This window comes from Pavona decussata, unplaced genomic scaffold (genome assembly GCF_977016875.1).
Source record: "Pavona decussata unplaced genomic scaffold, jaPavDecu1.1 SCAFFOLD_329, whole genome shotgun sequence".
Lineage (NCBI taxonomy): Eukaryota > Metazoa > Cnidaria > Anthozoa > Scleractinia > Agariciidae > Pavona > Pavona decussata.
In genome coordinates, this window is record NW_028145717.1 from 766,278 (window position 1) to 785,498 (window position 19,221).

At 37.2% G+C, this 19,221-nt stretch overlaps 2 protein-coding genes across 4 annotated transcripts; one reads left to right on the forward strand and one right to left on the reverse strand.

Annotated features, from left to right (window-relative positions):
* Positions 1-714: 714 nt before the first annotated feature.
* Positions 715-16,758, forward strand: LOC146453577 (C-reactive protein 1.1-like). 3 transcript variants are annotated; one of them, XM_085096453.1, is made up of 6 exons: positions 715-869; positions 3,973-4,115; positions 7,725-7,939; positions 12,239-12,263; positions 14,137-14,350; positions 15,375-16,758. In XM_085096453.1, the coding sequence occupies exons 2-6, from the start codon at positions 3,983-3,985 to the stop codon at positions 15,772-15,774; spliced, it is 987 nt and encodes a 328-aa protein (XP_084952579.1). In that variant the 5' UTR covers positions 715-869; positions 3,973-3,982; the 3' UTR covers positions 15,775-16,758. The 3 variants fall into 3 exon arrangements, with proteins under 3 accessions (XP_084952579.1, XP_084952580.1, XP_084952578.1); XM_085096454.1 differs by having other exon boundaries at positions 715-859; XM_085096452.1 differs by lacking the exon at positions 715-869 and having other exon boundaries at positions 3,870-4,115.
* On the reverse strand, positions 9,704-11,654 carry LOC146453578 (uncharacterized). Its single transcript, XM_085096484.1, has 2 exons — positions 11,402-11,654; positions 9,704-11,150 (listed from the first exon to the last, which is right to left on the reverse strand). Exons 1-2 carry the CDS (start codon positions 11,652-11,654, stop codon positions 9,988-9,990), a joined length of 1,416 nt encoding a protein of 471 aa, XP_084952610.1. The 3' UTR covers positions 9,704-9,987.
* Positions 16,759-19,221: the final 2,463 nt, after the last annotated feature.

A 19,221-nucleotide genomic window follows, 5' to 3' on the forward strand; every position in this document is an offset into this window, starting at 1 on the left:
CTGTCGTTGCATCCCAAGTTTATCAGCGATGAAACGATGAAACTCATAGCGTTTGCCATGGCACTGTAGAAGGTCGTTTCATTAACGAAAACAGACAAAAAAATTGAAATCAAACGTCAAGGAAATGCCCCTAATGTGATACTTAAATTAGCTGGCAAAATACCCAAATTATCGAAATAAAACTTTGAAAAATAACCACACCTCCTCCTGTTTCTAAGACGCCGGTCACACTCCATAATTTAAGAAACGATGTTTTCGTTGTTTTCGTTGTTGTTGTTGCTGTTGCTTGCTGCATGTTTAAGTTTTTCTTCCAAATCATGTTCTGTTTCCTGTTGTACTGTTACATGTTATTGATGGAAAATCGCGTATTTTAAGTGGCTTCCATAACGTGTCACGTGTCACGCTTTATAAACAGCAGTAACAGCCTTTACGCATATAGGTTTAGATCTATAGATTTGTTAATAATGTAATAATAGGTGGCTTATTTTTAAGGGCTCTGGTACTCTGTTTTAAGCCTACCTCAGATTGAACGTTAACGGTTGATTTGATTTGATTGTAAATCTAAAAACTTGATTAAATTAATTAAAAATATGCCAAAGTCTTATCCAAGCAAACGGAATTTGCATATCAAATGCAGCCTTTCTGACATATTTTACCCGTTTCATTCTAGTTGACAGGTGGTTCGTTGTTATTATTGACGAACCGTGACGAACTCTTACCTTAGCTCAACACAAAATTATTTGTGTCTTATTCTGAAACACGACAAACGGGAAAGTTTGCTGTAAATGGATACAGGACTACGCCTGAAAAACGTGTAACGAGGATTGAACGCCTCATCATATACTTTGTACAGGGCGAGGTGAGTTAAGGTAGGTGTCCTAGTTTTCACTGCTGTTAAATTCGTCATGAAAGCGAAGGAAATGTCTGTTCAGCAGCTCTCAGGAACGCATTAGGATTTTACCCGCGTTGCAGACATATCTATGGAAGATATTACACGGTGGCGCGAAGATATGATTTTTTTTTTCGAGAGGTAAAAACAATATTTTGCCAACCAGCGCAGCGAGTAAGTAAAATATTGTTTTTACACGAGAAAATAAAATTCATATGTTCAAGGCACCGTGTAACTTTCTTTTTGTTATATTGACAAATCTATCGCTCGCAATTTTTCACCGACTGTTTGCGCAAACAGCTGTGAAAAAGAGAGAAATGACGTCATCGATATCCTCACTAGGGAGGATGTGGAAAATACGCCATTTGGGTCCCGGATGTACTTTCGTACGAATTTTACGAGTGGTGTATTTTCCAGCAAAACACTCCTGTCTATACAATTATAATACGCAGTATTACAACGACCTGGTTTGTATAGCGAATAAACAGCACACCAGGAGGAAGCTAGTCAAAAGGTCTTGCAAACTGATTTAGAGTGGTTATCTTCAGAATTGTTTTAATACCACAATGTTAAAGGAATTGCCCGAGAGCTTTCCTTTGAATGAATACAGTCACAGTATTAGAGACATGCATAACCATTCGCTATTGTTCGTAAGTACGTTTTTCTTGACATTGAATGCCGACAAACTGTAGAATGCTATGACCATACTAACTAACGATCGGGATCTGAGTCTGGGAGAATAAAATGATGATTTTTTTCACAGAATTTTAATTTTTCGAACCCTGTTCTCAAGGTATAGTTTTAAACGTCTTGGCGCTGTATGTTGAAAACATTTTATAATTTATGAAGGTTTATATGTTTCGCTCTATCGCTTTACCAAGGAAATAAACATGTAGGATTGCATCATGGTATCAATTATTTAATTTTAATTTTAGCTTGACTAAACAGGATTCCAATTCCAAGACTGTTGAATCAAGATTTTATGCAACGAAGCTTCCTGTTCTGCTCTCTGGGGTCGTATTAGAAGCTAACGCAGTTTGAATTGTTCTGATTACTTTATGCTGGGTATTTGGTAAATCTGAGGTGCTGAAGACTTTTGAGCTACCCTAACTGGTCTAAGTTTTACTCTAATTAATTTAATTAAAAGACATACTTGTCCCTTGAAATCCAAAATAATTAAAATAATTCAGTTTGAGAAGACGACGACCGTATACAATATTTCGTAAGCGATGGTTAGCAAAAACTATTCTACTTATAGACCCTATGCAAAAAGTGGCTAACATTTTAGTAATCTCTTGTTTGCATACAAATTAGCCCTGCTAACCTCGTTCTTGAGTTGAAAAATCAAAAGAATATTAGCCTTGGACGATGCTAGTGAGGCTTATGGAGGCAAATGAATGTTTAAATGTCAGTCATTTTTGTTTAAAGGACCCTAGTCAGCCTCCGCCATTTTCGATGCCATCGAAATTATTGATATTGCAAGGTGAAGCAAAATCTTATTGCTTAACTCTCAGTTGTGTTCCTGAAAGTATGTTTCATTATCGTTAGTAGTTTCACAGTGATTTCTTTCATTTCGACACGCTCCGAATAAAATATAATGGCCAAACTCTCGCATATAAACAAAAACAAAGGTGTGGCTGACTAGGGCCCTTTAAGGTCTATTTCTCAGTTCTGTATCAAATAATTATAAGTGCAACTCGTAAAGTTGATATTAAATTTAAATACAATGCGCCCTCGTGGAATAGTTTTTTAGGCATCTTGAGAAAACAATATTCTACTCATAGACGCTACGCAAAAATGGCTGACATTTAGAATTCTTTGTTTGCGCATGCATTCAAATTGGCCCTACCAACCTCGTTCTCGAGTTCTAAAATCACAAGTATATTACCCTTGAACGAGGCTAGTGAGGCTAATTTGAATGCACACAAAGAAATTTAGATGTCAGTCATTTTTTAATAAGATCTTTTTCTCAGTTTTGTATCAAATAATTATAAGTGCAACTCGTAAAGTTGATCTTTAAAATTAATTAATTAATTAATTAATACGATGCGCTCTCGTCAAATATCCTTTTCTTAGACATTTTGAGAAAAAAAATCAAGTTATGGTTAATCGATCCTGAAACTAATGGAGTAAGAAACAAGTTACAAATCTGTCAAAGACGTTTAAGGAGAGCAAGAACATATAAGTGGTGTATGCGAAAAAAGAGGTATCTATGAGGAAAAGGGAAATCCTCTTTCTTCCTGGAATACGGAACAACTTTTCACTTACTTAGGGATCAAAGAACTATTATGTGGTCGTAAGTTATAAGATGCCCAAAGTCCTTCCAACTCAAAGAAATAGATCAGCATAAACTAAAGAAAATGGATATCTGGTTTGGGATTTTACAACTTTCTTCGTTAGTTATGAGAGATTTTCGAGTCCGCTGCTTTGCGCCAAACATCACATCCTATGAAAAGAGTACAGCAAACGTGATGTTAAAAGACACGAGTCCTCCTTTTATTTTCTTTCTTTTTTTTTTTTTTGAGCTATTATACACACAAACGCAGTTTTGTTTTTAATAAGTGATACCGCCAAACGATCGGTGTATAAGAAGTTTGGCGAAAATTTTACGTGAACAATTTTTTGAGGACACTTGTTTGTTTACCGTCGCAATTTGTTGAAATAGACTAAAATATTATGAATCAGATCCCAAAAACTGTTCACCCAATAAGATATTTTTTATTAAAAATGTCTCATCACATTAGCTTTGATACTTTTTTTCCTCGATTTAGGATCGATATGCTAAGCGTTCTTACCTTTGTACGTCGGCTATTGATCAGATTAACACAATGCTAGCACGTTTATTTTAATTAAAGACTTGCTCTGTACAAACTAATTTATGCTTAACACCTTGACAGTGTCTTTACGTTTGCCAACCAAGAAATGAAAAATACACATTAATAGATGGTGGCATATATTAAAAAAGCATTTACGTCAAAAATAGAGGCAACTTAGCTTTCCTTTGCAAAAACGACACTTAAACGCCCGTTTCATTTTGTAGAGAAGAGTTTAAGTTGTTCTAAAACAAGCAATTCTGTTTTCAGCCATCACAGAATGAGTCGACAGCGTTCATACCCGTTGTGTGTATGGTCTATATTTTCTATCATGGCTGTCTTTTTCTTCGCTGTGGATTCGATGATAGACCGGAGTTCATCGCAACGATCTGCTTATTTTCAAGCATTTGAAGGTAATTCAAGAGTTATGGTAATTTTAAAATATTTTAAACTACTCTTTGAAGGTGTTGAGTAATTATAAGTCACAGAAAACGTCTGCGTTAGTGACTACTGGCTATTTCCATAGGTAAATATTCATTGAGTCTCCCAAACATCAACGAGAGCCCTTCCATTGAGCTCAGCATAGATTATTTAAAATGAACATCGTCTTCAAAGTATCACTGTGAAAGCAGAGTTAAATGTGACTTCAATTTTTATTTGGATTTGACAAGCCTATTTGAGACGCATGTTTTTCGCTTGAGAAGAGAACTCGTCGCTCGACGATTATAGCATATCGCTGACTGCTTTTGTCATCTTCATTCATCCTTTTTTATGGAAAAAAATTTTTGAAACTAAAAGCAGCACGACTATCCGTGTTGACTTTTAGAATTGGAATATTTTTGTGTATTTTAGCCGGCCAGTTTGTATAATTGTGCATCTAGTTCAGTAGCAAAAACTAAAAACAATATACATATTTACTGTAATGATCCAGGATGTCCTGAAATAAATAATATACGGTGCGAATTGTAATTTTAGAGCTTAACATTAAAAGAAAAAAAGCGCCAAAATAAAACCACAACACTTAGCCTCAATTCATACATCGTATTGACTTTAGTCAATTCAAAAAGCATTGAAGCCCTACAAGAACAAACGTGACCAACGAATGGCCAAAATTTTGAATGAATTTCGTTTCCTATGAACGTAACTCGAATTATATTCAACCGGACTGAAACGGGATGAGAATAAGCGGTGTCAAGGTATTACAAGTAAGAACAACTTCCAACTTCCTGCAATCTGATGCATATAGCAATTTCCATTTTCTCTCGTAATCTGCCGCAGATGGGTTCACTGTGCGCTAACTCGAACGGGCTGAATTGCAAAGTTGTCCCGGTTAACAATTTTTTTTTAGTTTTGGGGTTTAAATTAGTGCAATACAGCCAAGCAGAGAAAATTGCATGCGGGTAATTTTTGCATGGAAAAATAAAGTTGGATATATTAAGATTGTACTGTATACATAAAAATGTCAATACAGCTGTCTTGGTTATGAGGAAGCACTATATTGATAATGGATACCAACAATTTAAATCATAAGGGGATGTCAATTTGGATAATAGACCTGTAAAAAAAAATTGTAGTTCAACCGTCAACTTACTGTCAGGCAAGAGTAGGACATTAGGCGTTAATGTTGTGAAATTCTATCCTTCGCGACGTGATCATATGGCAATTCACAATCTCTTTTGAACGCTTTCGAGAGACTTGCAAACGCTTTGACTAAAACATTAACACCAAATTGTATCTGTTACAAAGGAAATCATATTCTCTTGTCTCGCAATTTTCTTCAAGTTAGGATACCGGTATATTTTTTGTGTATTTCTCTTTTTTTTCTTCGTAGTGAAGAGGCTATCGCCATGGCAACTAGCAAATCTTTATTGGGTGGCAATAGAAAATAAAAACAATTAAGCCTATCCGATGACGAGGGGGTAAGCGGGGGGTGGGGGGGGGGGGCTTATTGTACCCAGGGCGACTTTGAACCTGAATAACCTTTTAAATACTTGAGCAAACGCTCTCAAAATTTAGGACATTTTCAGAAATTTATATGGGAAAAAATTGGATGTGTACGGTTAGTATTCATAAAATTTGATGTTACCATGGCAGCCAATTTTGACAGGCATTTTATTCAGAATCTTTCCCCGTAATTGTTAGTTTTTTAGGTCATAATAGGGTTCCTGTATTGGTCATTGATTACTTTTCGTTCAATTTCGGCGCTTTCCTGAAGGTTTTGGAAAATTCAGAAATCCAAGATGACGGATCCAAGATGGCCACCATTTAGCAATCACGACCTTATTACCCCGTAATATGACGACATCACTTCGTGTTGCGGACCTCGAACCTGCTATCTATTCTTTTAAGTCTCACTGTCATAGCTTTTATACTTGCAGAGCTATGGAGGGGGATGGGCACAATCCACCCACCTCCCCAAGGTCCCAGGAGACTAAAAAAAACCGGTCTACGAAGATAGGGTTTAGATCCACGTTTCACCATAAAGTTGTTCAAACGGCTGTTTTTGACCATTGCACTGAATTGCTAGGACAATTTTTTCAGCACAACGAAAGGATACTTTTATCTCAAATTCTTGGAGATTTTTAAAATACCAAACAACGTAAGAACTGTTCAGATCATTTTGCTATTTTTGATCATGGCGATGTCGAGAAATGACTAAATAACCCACGATTTCATTTGACTGCATGGAGATTATTTGTGCTTTCACCATGTCTGCGCTCTTAGAGGTATGCATATTCCTTGAGTATTCAAAGCTGTTGTCTACTGTATACAGGATCCCCATTATTTATTTAATACCTGATTATGTCACCCTTTACATGTTTGTTATAATGGGGTATGCTTCATTCGTTCGTTCGTCTATCCATTCATCCATCCATCCATCCATCCTTCTGTCTGTCCGGCGTGTATCTATCCGTCCCTCCATCCTTTTTTTCCGCTCGTTCGTTCGTTTGTTCGCTAGTTCGTTCGTCCGTCCGTTAATCCGTCCGTGCGTCCGTCCGTTAATCCGTCCGTCCGTTCGTTCGTTCAGTCATAAATCCATCCATTCCATCGAAAAGTACCTTAAGATAGTTAGAAATGCGGTACATAAAATCAGTGTAACAAAACTACCTACGACTGGAAGTTTAATTAGCCATTAAAAATACAAGCAGGAAACAGGGAAACGAAATGATCATCAAAACCAGACATAGAAAGGATACGCTCAATTTGAAAGTAGAATTCCTTAGAAGATGAGCAGAATTTCATGTATTGAGAGGACACGATAGTTTACACTTGAAAAACAGACGCTTCCTTGCTTATCAGCAATAAAAATATTTATTTAGCTAATTTAGATATAAGTGATAAGTTTAAATTGGTTGGAAAGTATACCAATGTAATGTTCCAGAAAAAAAGAGTTCCTTAGTCCAAATGTTATTTTTGAATTAACTACTTACCTTTTTTTTCCCTTTTGCTGTAACTTTCTGTAAGTTTTTATTTCATTCTGTTAGTTGAGGTTCACTCTTCTGTGTTTTAAGACAAATGCTTTCCTTTGATTAAGGTGGAATAAAGATATACTAACACTATTATTACTAACATTGCTATTCATTTTCCCGCTTGTTTCTTCCCTCTCTTCCATCCCCCTCCCCCACCTCCCTCACTCACTTACACAGGCATTTATTTAACAAATAGATTCCATGTTGAGGTGCGTCTGTTCAGTAATAGATCACAGATGACGTCAAAATGTGGTAAGAACAAAAAAGTGGCACACGAGGCGCAGCCGAGTGTGTCACTGATGTTCTTGCCACATTTTGACGTCTTCTGTAATCTTCGTTCGCCCAGTCTGGTAAAATATCGTCTAAATTTTCAAAACTATCCGCCATTTTAAAATAACAGAGGGCAAAAGTTTTAATGTCGATGACGTCATCTATACGTCTGTCCTCCAATAGATCATAGGTGAGAGCCAATCAGAATGCGTGCATAACTGAGCTTATTATATAATCCTTCATACTTACCGTATTTCATACTGAAACCTTTTTTTTTTGCAGGCCATATGCTAGATAATCACGTCATCGGCAGCTATCACGTGAGATCTGCATTGGACTGTGGTACCAGATGTCTGCGCCACACAACGTGTTTATCGTTCAACTATAAATCAATCAGCAGCGAAGCCCACGAGTGTCAATTGAATAACGCAAACAGACTAATTTGCCCAGAGTGTTATCATGCTGAGCACGATGTCGTTTACTATGATGATGCTAAGGTACGAAATTAATATTTGAATGTTTAAACGTTAAACTCAATTCATTCGATTAGTAACAACTCAACTTACCTGCATACTCCTCTCTCAACAAAATGATATCAACCAGACTGCAAAACAGTCAGTTAATAAAGCTCAGTTCGCAAAAACGGGTTCTGTACTCAACAACTTTAAAACGTTGAAATCTCGTACTGTTAAAAAGTACGAGTGAATTTCGAAAGCCTACGAATAGCACAAAATTTTGAGAAAAAAAAAATGGTGCTTACAGTTTAAGGAACCGTTTTTTTTTTTGGGCCATTTCCATAAGTCGGTTGGAAGCCTGGCAACCCCAAACTCCCCATCTCGCTGTTCTTAAGTTCTTCGGTAGACAAGTTTGGCGCGCTGGCTGTCTTCTAAACTTCTCTTTGGTACGGTAAGGTACAGAGAATCAGAGGCCTGCATCAAGAAATTCCCGATAAGTTATCGGACCCAATAACTATATTTATCAAATTCGGTCTTATCAATTGTTGATAATTTTAAACACAAACGTTTCAAGTGAGTTAATAGAACTACAAAGACTTTTCAAGTTTTCAAAAACAATTAAAAGTGAGTCTTGTTGGGAGACATTGTTCACACAGAATATTTTTCGACTCGGTAACTTATTGCGAAACAGGTCCGGGGGGGGGGGGGGGGAGAGTTGAAAAAGAAGGACTAGCGGCCTTAAATACGGAGAAGTGTGGCAGCCCTGTAAGACTGGTGATTTTTATTTGGTATGAAATAAAATCTTGCACATTATGTTAAAATCACGCATCAATAAAGCTTATCTATTGTGTTTTACGACAGTCAGTATCTAAGTTACAAAGAGGATAGCTGAATGAGGAGAATAGGAAGAATAATAATGGCAAATCACGTGATTAAGGGCCTATAACAATATCGCACTAGCAACTCTCATATCGATGAAAATATCTTTGCATGCCTTAGAGCTTCTGGAATTTCTGATTCTACAACGCATTCAGCTTCGGAAAACCACCAAAAATGACCAAAATAGGTATCAAAACTAAAAGATGAACAAAATAAATATGATTTAAAAACATGAAAGCTATCATAAGAAAGTTGAAAGTCTCATTCAAAGCAGGATCGTTTATTATGTCTTTCAAAAACTACATTCCATACGTCACATTTTGCACCTTGGCGATCTTTAACAATCCCCACTGTTTTCAATTTTCCCAGTTGTACGCCATTTGAGTTTAGGGCTTTTTTCTGTTCTGATCACGTGTTTTGCCAAATCTGGTTGTGACCCTTTAACCTTGAAAACCTTTTAAATATGAAAAAAATGGAACAAAACACTTCTTTGGTGAGGTTTGGGCCTCTTAAATATGACGATTAGAAAGTTTCCATAGCAACAATATGGTAGTTAAGTTAGTTCCCCGTAGGTGAATAAATTGGTCAGTCAATCAGCAATTTAAAAAAAAATTCAGTCGATCATTAGTTTCAATAACACAGTAACAATCATAATCAATTATAAGAAAATGAGAATTGGCAGTGAGTCTAAAGAGAGGCTCTTGACTTTAGGCACACAGTAATTTAGAAATTCATTAAGCAATAGACCGCACTTTCCAGAAGTTTACCAGTGTAATAAAATCACGCGGGATGTTGGGAGAACACGAGAAAGATTGTAAATCACGAGCCGCAGGCGAGTGATTTACAAGCTTTTCGAGTGTACTCCCAACATCCCAAGTGGTTTTATTACGCTGGTAAACTTCTGGAAAGTGTGGTTTATTGCTTTTATGAAATAACTACTTGGACAAAAACACTTAGAAATCGGCGCTTTTTATTTTGTAACTTGATCAAGTTGTTTATTCTCTTCAAATTCATCAGTAAAGCGGGAGAACCAATCACAAATCGGGATCTATTTTGAGCATAAACCTGTTGAATCGCCGAAGGACGCATCGCAGTTTGAGCGAATGAATGAAAGTGTTTTTTAAGTTGAATTACTGTCTAAATCTCACAAAAATGTGGCTAAAAAAGGTTAATGCCTTGGCGAAAGAATGCTTTTTATCAGCAGATAGCAGTTATTGATGAAAAGTGATGTTTACACTGCCGATTTTACATGAATTCAACATATTGCTGTATGCCGTGGACGTCGCAACTGTGCTGTGGTGAGCCATTCCTGTCGAGACGCTGTTCATGTTTATTGTGGAACATGTACACGGCAGCTGCTGGAATGGACTTCTTGTAGCTGTACTTTGCTGAACGGCAGATGTTTGTACTTCTTCATCTTCGCAAAGTGCCACTGTCAACACGTCGCTGCACTTTCGAAGCTGATTTACTGATGGCTGATTGTGATAGCTTCGCAAGCTCGCTTCATTGCGGTGGCCAGAAATTGCCATGATCTCTCGATCTGTTAATCCGGCGTTGGCCCACAGGGTTATGGCTGTCGCTCTCACCGAATGGTTGGTGTAGGTACGGGACAGACCTGCTTCGGCACTGATTTCTTTCATTAATGAAGACAACTTGTTCTTTCCGAGTGGCCGAATTTCATACCACACTTTATCTGAAGGGCGCCAATTTCTCTTCGGATACTGAAATAGTGCATCGCATTGTGGATTGAGCTTTGTGAGGAAGACTTCCAGAGCAGAATAGCCATCGGTTGTACAGGTGGTCTTGTACATTCGGCCATTTTTTTCGAAGCTCTCCACTTCTGAAATTCCCCCTGGATGGTTCTTTGTCGTTTCGTCGTGCGTCATGGTGACGAAAGGGCAGCCTGTTCCATCTCTCTCAAAGGCAAAGCTTCTTTTCTTGAGGTTTTTCTGGCCTTCAAACCCACGACGACACCAAAACAGAGAAACATGAAACCAGACGTTTCTCAAGAGGGACAGCGGCTTGGTGAGTGAAAAAACTTCACTTGTTTTGAGCTTGGCCAGGTCTTCTTTTTCTATTGCTGGTTTGTGCTTGGTGTTTTGCATGCCTTCTTGCTTAAGCTGCTTAATTTTGGCGTCAAGCATTTGGTTTGAGAGGACAAAACGTGGGTCGTGAGTGAACCTTATTCCTAAACTGTGTGGTGGTGTGTTTAGATATCTCTCAATGCCATTTCTTAAGGAGAGAAGAGTCGCGCGGCTGTAATTTTCGCATTCTTTATTTCTTGCTTCGATGTAGAATTGCCTCAGATTCCTGTCCAGCTCTTCGACCGCCATTTCCGCCAGATTTACGCCAATAGCCTTTTGTTTACTCCACTCTAGGTGAACAGAGATAGAGGAATTGTGATTTGAGCAGTTAATATCAAATACCTTGTACTCGGGTTGAAGTCGGTTTGAATTGTTTTAAACGCTTCAAGTTATTTGTAAACAACTTGACTTTGGCATATAAACCTTCAATAAATTACAAATTTTGTACTGTTTATCAATACTGTTTGAGCCGTTTATTTTATAAAATAACAGTTTCAGTGAAAAGTCAGGCTAAAAGATTATTCATGGAATTAGAATCAACCTGTGAATACGGAAACTGCCCACTGTGTTGCCTGCTTGGTTTTTTTGGCTTGTGCATTTTCGACGATCGAGTCAAGTTCTTCGTTTTCCACATCGGCAAATCTTCTCTTTTTGCACGACCTTTCTTCTTCTGTCTCAGTATTTAAGCTCTCCTTTTTAGAATTTGGCTCCAAATTTTTATTGTGCGGCAAAAGCACATCAAAGCCTGACAATATGTGGAAGTTCGGAAAGTTTTCGTCGCGCTCGTCGGCCATTATCGAGAAATCTCCAGCGGGAGAGCAGCGGGAGTTTACCGGTACAACAGTACATAGGTTTGGCAACTCTATTGACCAATCAGAACGCGTGTAGTATGTTAGTTATTTTATAATACGAAATAAAGTCATATAGGGATGGTAGTTCTTTCCAGACAGGTCAATGGTTCGTTCGCTCGTTCAGTCAGTCAGTCAGTCAGTCAGTCAGTCAGTCAGTCAGTCAGTCAGTCAGTCAGTCAACCAGAACTCACTTTAAACAATCAGCCCGTCATTAGGCCAGTAAGTCAGTCAGTCATTGGGTCCGTCGGGATGAATCTGTTAATAATAATAATAATAATAATAATAATAATAATAATAATAATAATAATAACAATAATAATAATAATAATAATAACAATGACATTAATAATAATAATAATAATAATAATAATAATAATAATAACAATAATAATAATAATAATAAAAATAATAATAATAATGATAATAATAATATAAGTAATTATTCAGTCATTTTTAAGAATCTGAGTTATTTTTACTACTGCTGAAAAGCGGCATAAATTTGACTATTAAAATCATTTTTCTTTCAGGTAAACAGCTGCATTGGAAAAGATGGTAATGTATTTATGTGAAATTGTATTTCCAACTTTTGTGCTTATCATTCCAAATTTTTGTTGTTTCCTTAGTCAATTTTTACCCTTAATGAAATCCACTTTAATTCATTAAAATTGTAACTAAACTACAAAACTAGCTGGAAAAAGAAACAAGTTAAAGATAAGCTAATATTGTTCAATATTGTTCTTATTTGTTTTTTATCCTCCTGTTGTTCTCGTAATGTTTATACAATCTTTGTCTTCCATCGTTTTACACATTTTAATCAATCACTTTAGTCAATCAAATTAACTGGTGTTTTGAAGTTGAATTTCGCTTAGCGATTTAAAAGTTGATTTATACTAATTCTGAGTTAATAATGTTGCGACCGGTTTGTTGGTCTTATGATTCAAAGTTTAGCTATCCTACACAAATGCGTTTCAGGTTTTAAGAGGTGCCGTCTAGTTGATAAATTATTTTAACCTTCAAAAAACAATTTTCGAGATAGATATGCCTGGGACGTCTTACTAACTTTGATTTGGACCCCCGTGAAAATACCAGTTCTAATAGAACTTACGCAAAAATGGCTAAATTTCAATAGACTTTTGTATGTATTCAAATTAGCCCTACTGACCTCATTCCAGGTAAAATATTTTTTCTGATTTTTTAACTCAAGAACCATGTTAGTAAGGCTAATTTGAATGCAAAAAAAAAAAAGAATATTAAAATGTCAGTGATGTTTGCATAGGGTCTATTAGCTGTCTTTAAACTTTTGTTTTTTCTTTCGAGTTTACCTTGGATACCAGTTCTTTGCTTGTGTGATCGTGTAGGTATGTTTATATTTTTGGGACGAGTTATAGTGAGAATTCTAAAAGTTCCAATTAGCCAGTTAAGTTGTTTCATTGGCCAATCAGCCAATCAAGTTGTTTCATTAGCCAATAAGCCAATCAAGTTGTTTCATTAGCCAATTAGCCAATCAAGTTGTTTCATTAGCCAATTAGCCAATCAAGTTGTTTCATTAGCCAATTAGCCAATCAAGATGTTTCATTAGTTACCGACCTCTCTCTCATTAAACTGCTGGAAGAATTAGATATAAAAATAATAATAAGAACAGACTCATTTATTCTCACTCTGCCAATGGCGCTACTAAAAAACTGCAACGCCAAACGACTGCATATCAGAAGCTTTAAAACTGTGTTGTCTAACCTCGTTGCAATTGACTGATTAGCATAAAGCCTTACGTATGATAATCGCCGTACGTGGTACAGCTCACAACAGAACCTCGAAGAATATTCGCGCTACCACTATAGCCCACTATCAGCTAGACACAAATTATACTTTGTGTGATAATTTAACAAGTGGTGCATGCTTTAAGGTGCATACATCGCATATATGCAAGCAGAAAGGTCGAGGAGCATGAGAGAAGACGACTAGCGCGCTTCGAGCAATTCTTTGTTCTAGAACTCACACTTTCTTAGCTCATCACAACTTGATATTCGTGCAGCTCTATGCATGAACCAATAATTGCTTTGTATCATTGCCAGTAAAAACGTACGCACATGCGTGACCAACAGTTTGACGATAGCCGGGAAGAAAGTTAAAAAAAAAACAACAACAACAACAACAAAGGTCTTAGCTTCCTTAATTCTTTGGCCAGTTTGCAGGCTGAAGATGTTCTATTCTGTCGTGCTAGGCCGTTTATTGGGAAAAAAAATCTTATCAAATTAAGCAAGAAACAGGTCGGGTTTGATTACACCATCAGCGTGCTTAACAAGATTATGGTACACGCTGACGTGTACTGAATTCGATCACGTGGATTTCCAAGCTATGCTATAATACGTTTAATATGTATTTTTCAACCTTTTGTTCGACTGCTTTTTTCTTTTCTTTTCTTAAGGTGAACGGTCGAATTACGACTTGTACTTTCCACGTAAAGGCCTTACCAGTTACATTAATCAGACGTGGTCCATAGACATTCAGAAGTTTACAATTTGCTTTTGGATGGAAACGAATGACTCTGATAAGGGAGCACCGTTTAGCTACGCTACATCAGGAGCCACGAATGAGATAACGATTTTTAAGACTGACTTTACAATTAACAATGCTGATAGGTAAGCATATAAATGAAAGCTCCATTTGTCCCTTGTTTAAACTTCAAATATCTAAACACCCTTTCACGTTCACATGGAAACCTTGAATAAATTGTCCTTCTAACTTTTGATCATGTTGAAAAAAATCCTTTGGTGTGATTAGCCAAGGGGAGTTTTTGAAAAGTGTATTAAGGGTGAAATGCTAAAGTAGAACCATTGAGGTGAAAGCTCTTTCGACAAGTTGATGTCTCGTTATACTGTACAAAAGGTTTCTAACGTTTGACTTATTATAACTGCATAATTTGCGTACTGTTACAACGACCCCTTCCTAAAGCGTTTATAATGAGCATTTTACCAACATTTTTCGTCTTTTGGTCTATGGTACTCTAATAAAAGGGTCATATGCGAAGACTAAGGACAAATTTGTGGAAATGTTTACTGACATTTAACCTTATTCATCCTGGGTGGAAGGGAGAGGGGACACAAAATGCTATCCTCTTTGTAATTGTAAGTGCATTAAAGCTATGACAATGAAACCTGGGAGCGCATATTAGGTCCAGACATGGTTCCATGGCGTCACACAACGTGCAGAATACGTCATTGATTCTTTAAAAACGCCATCTTAAATTTCTGTTTTCTCCAAAACCCCAAAACAATCAAACCTATAAAAATGGCAACATGTTGTAAAATAATGACGATACACTTTTTTAAAAAAAGTTTTAAAAGTAACTTTCTCACAATGTACAATCAATTCAATTTAAGAAAGCATGCTTGACATAATCTTGTTGTCATGGAGACATCAAGTCACACGGTCAATCAAATTTCATATTAAGCTGTCGCCAGTTGATTTGTATCGAAATTCAAAGTTTTGGCAGTCTTTGCTTTAATATTGACAAAGTTATAAACGATCAAATTCAGCGCGAGGAGGTTGTGAACCCGCCGTTCGCGCTCCCAACTCCAAGACTGAATAGGAAGAAATACCCCAACAAGGCTTGATTAAAAACACAATATGGATACAATGGATACAATTCTTTGTTTATTTAAGCGACATAGATTTGGGTAAATATTACGACGGATTAAGACACCACGTCTGTGCACGATGGGAGAATCAAGCTGGATCCTGGAATGTGACCGTGGACGGCACAATCATCAACAATGGCACTGGGAAAGAAGTGGGACACACTATTCCTGGTAGAGGATACCTGGTGATTGGTCAAGAGCAAGACAACCTCCCTGGTGATCCCAGTGGATTCAGCTTGTCGCAAAGCTTCGTGGGGATTATCACTGGGATGAATGTGTGGAGCGAAGTGTTGACTCATGATGAGATATTGCGCATGTCCAAGACTTGCAATATGGGGAGTGGAGATGTCCTGAAATGGTCTGATTTTCAGATCTGGAGGCATGGCGATGTCCAAGTTAAGTGCCCTTCTACTTGCAAAGTTTAATATGTCTTATTGCATTGCTACACTCTGTATTAATATCTCTTGCTTAAAGATTTTTGAATTCTTCTGACACTTTGTCAGCCCCCTTGTGGTTTCTACTTGGCCTTTCTACTTAAATCCGCGAATACGAATTGTTTCTTCCGTTTACGAAAAGAAATTTTTTGAGGGTCGTCACCAGTACGGCCGACGCAAAAGATTATAAATCTACCTTAGATATTTCTTGGCTCGTTTTTATACCAGTAAGAAACGGAAACGACCAGGCGTAGCGCTGTAAAATGATCGAGCAAAGGAAAATCATTTGAAGAAAATTATTACTTCTGAGATTTCCTCTGTAACCTCTTTGCTGACCACATATCTGCACCGGTCTTTTGGCTTTTTTGGAGCCATGAAGGAGGGATTCTGATCTGCTCACCCCCAGTTAAACTCCCACAGTATTAAAGGGCTCGCGCTATATAGAGAAACACTGTCTAAATCGCGTGGATATTAATCACGCGAGATGACGAATTTTTACCTTTAGGCTTTTGGGGAGTTTGGAAAGCAGATTTCAAACAGATGCGTGGATGTTGTAACATTGAAATGTGCAGATTACATCTGGACGAAAACATGTACAGGGCACGTTATCCTTCTGAGAATTTCTTTTACAATATTTAAATTTGTGATTTTAGTCGAATTTTAGTTGAATTTTACGCGTGCATTTTACATGAATTTTACATGATGTCTCGTATTAAATTAATATCCACGCAATATTGCGCGTGCATTTAGACAGTGTTTTCTGCAAATATCGCGAGTCCCTTAAAAGTAACGAAAGCCGAAATGTTCAGGCTGAAAAATAGGTCGATAAATGTTGCTCTTGAGGTCCAAAAACGAGGCGATGAAGCCATATGATATTGAAATTAGGTCATTTTATCCAAACGATATCCTCCTCGTCGGATCCACCATATTGGATATCCTACGCTACAAAACCACCAAAATGATAAAACAATATTTGAAAACGGTGGTAATATCACATCTAAAGAATATCATCCGCCACACGAAATTGTTTCGAAATGAATATCAGGAAGAGACACGAACTTTTTTTCCCGCGCTGACTTTGAATATTAATAACCTTTTAATATAAAAACAAACCCAACAAACTTTGTGACTCTTCCTAAAATTTATCTAGCGGCAATTAGATTTAATAATTGATTGTTCTGACTAGAAGTTGCCATGGCAACGAGATTATGACAGCCTGTTTCTTGACAACAAGATTTTGACAATCTGTTTTTTCTGCCTTGTACTTTTTTTTATATTGTATGTGTCTATGTCCAAACTGGTCGTTGAATTTACACTTGGGGAACTTTTGAAGAATTCGAAAGAACACTATTTAAATAAAAGTAAACAATAAGTAAGAGACCGCTGACGAAAATGCTGCAAGTATACGCAGGATCTGTAAAAGATCTGTAAACTGTAAACACCCGTTGTATTTGCATCAGAACTTTCAATGAACGATTTTCCAGTAATCAGAGACCCATGTATGCGCAAAGGATTTTGGGATCGCCAGGGGGCAAACATTGCTAGTCGCTAGAAAGAAATGTATGGCGTAAAGTTGTTTCTTTGTCAAAAACAGTGGTTTTGGACAGAGAGTAACGCATTTTCGCCGTGATTTTGTGAGAAGCGGAGGTGACTAATGTTTGTGCGTGGAAATTGTAAGTTTTTGTGTGGTTGATGCGATAAAATCTATCGATAAACACTCTTGCGTAAGGTTGATTGTGAAATCTACTGAATCTACATCAAGTTATTGTATTGAAAAAGTACAAACCTAGGCAGCTTAGGTGTAAATTTGAGGGGATTGACTCAATAAAGCTTTTCAGTTGTAATTATGTGTCGAGATTGTTTTCTTTTTAGTTACGTACGTGTGTTATAACTTCATGGCTGCTGAAATTTTACCCAAACAAAGGAGAGAAATTATTGTGCGAGGAAATAGAAATTACCAAGTTATTGCGCTGTGGAGGGTTGAAACCAGTGATAGTTAACACGGGGAAATCTCCCCTGGCCAGAGCAACGAGAATGCTAACTCAGGATAATTGTCTAATCATTCTGTGGCGTAATCAAAACACAGGAGGAAAATACTAACTAAAGCTCCCACTACACAAACCTCACAGTTGCAGAGCGGATCGGCGAAGCGATATTAACAAAAACACAAACGGACTAAAGAGGACTTAAGACCTCAATTTAACGCATTGCATAGCTTTCAAACAACCTACAATGATGAAGAAAGGATCAAAAGACAGATAGCCGTGATAAGAAACACAACATCTTCCGACAACCGCAAAAGCAAATAGCCGGGCTCAGCAACACAAAAGCTGCAAGATACATGTACACCGTTCAAATCCTATCCTTACAGTGATAAAAACAGAGGCTATATTGTCACTGGAAGCACTGAAATGGGCCATACCAAACCTGAACCAAATGCCACAAAGTACATAAGAACGGCAGTCGCTAAACAGAAACAACAAGAGTTCTAATAAACAATACGCATAACCCAGAAATGACCTTTGAGATCAAAATACAAAACATGCGACAGTGGCCATCACGCAAATCCTACAAACCATAAATGGCATTTAATAAGAAGAAAATCAAGCTCTTAAAGAAAATTTACGGGGGACACCGCTCATTTCATAAATAAGAGGGTGTTCTCAAAAAGATATACCCTTGAGGGCAAAACTGAAACACGCACGTGAGCGCGAAGGCTTGTCAACCCCATATTTATACACCTCACATAGCACAGTGATCACCACCTGGCATAGGTTGTTTTATCGGCACACAAACAATTACAACTGAGAAGGCTTTATTAAGTCAATCACCTCAAATTAATACCTACGTTTGTATTATTTCGAGACTATTGGTCACCATTACTTGGTGTAGATTCAGTAGATTGCACAATCAACATTTCGCGTTTATCGATAGATTTCATCCCAGTTATAACACAAAATCTTACAATTTCCACGCACCAACATTAGTCACCTCCGCTTCTCACAAAATCACGGCGAAAATGCGTTATTTTTTGCCCGAAATCACTGTTTTTGACGAAGAAACAACTTTATGCCATATATTTCTTTCTGGCGACTTGCAATGTTTGCCCCCTGGCGATCCGAGGATCCTGTGCGCATAACATAGGTATCTGATTACTGGAAAATCATTCATTAAGTAATTAGGTTTTTTCTTAAGATTTTATAAATTGAAGAGAAAGTAGAATTATTCTAATTTAAACCATAGATAGTAGGTAAACATGTGTTACGTTGTAAGTCCTTACAACCCATGAGCAATACGTATAATGTACAAACATGAAATAAAACGTCTGTGTGTAGATAATTAATACGTTTCTAACAGAATAAACGATCTTTTGGTGGAAATTACGTATTAGGTAACTACTTTGTGACAGGTGTTAATGTTATAGATATGTATCGATTG

Excerpts from the sequence above, each read along its gene's own strand:
- LOC146453577 (XM_085096453.1), top strand. The coding sequence starts at position 3,983 with ATGAGTCGACAGCGTTCATACCCGTTGTGTGTATGGTCTATATTTTCT. Across the intron at positions 7,940-12,238 it reads TTTACTATGATGATGCTAAG|GTAAACAGCTGCATTGGAAA; the intron begins GTACGAAATTAA and ends TTTTTCTTTCAG. Across the intron at positions 14,351-15,374 it reads ACAATTAACAATGCTGATAG|CGACATAGATTTGGGTAAAT; the intron begins GTAAGCATATAA and ends TGTTTATTTAAG.
- LOC146453578 (XM_085096484.1), bottom strand. The coding sequence starts at position 11,654 with ATGGCCGACGAGCGCGACGAAAACTTTCCGAACTTCCACATATTGTCA. Across the intron at positions 11,151-11,401 it reads GGCAGTTTCCGTATTCACAG|AGTGGAGTAAACAAAAGGCT; the intron begins GTTGATTCTAAT and ends CTGTTCACCTAG.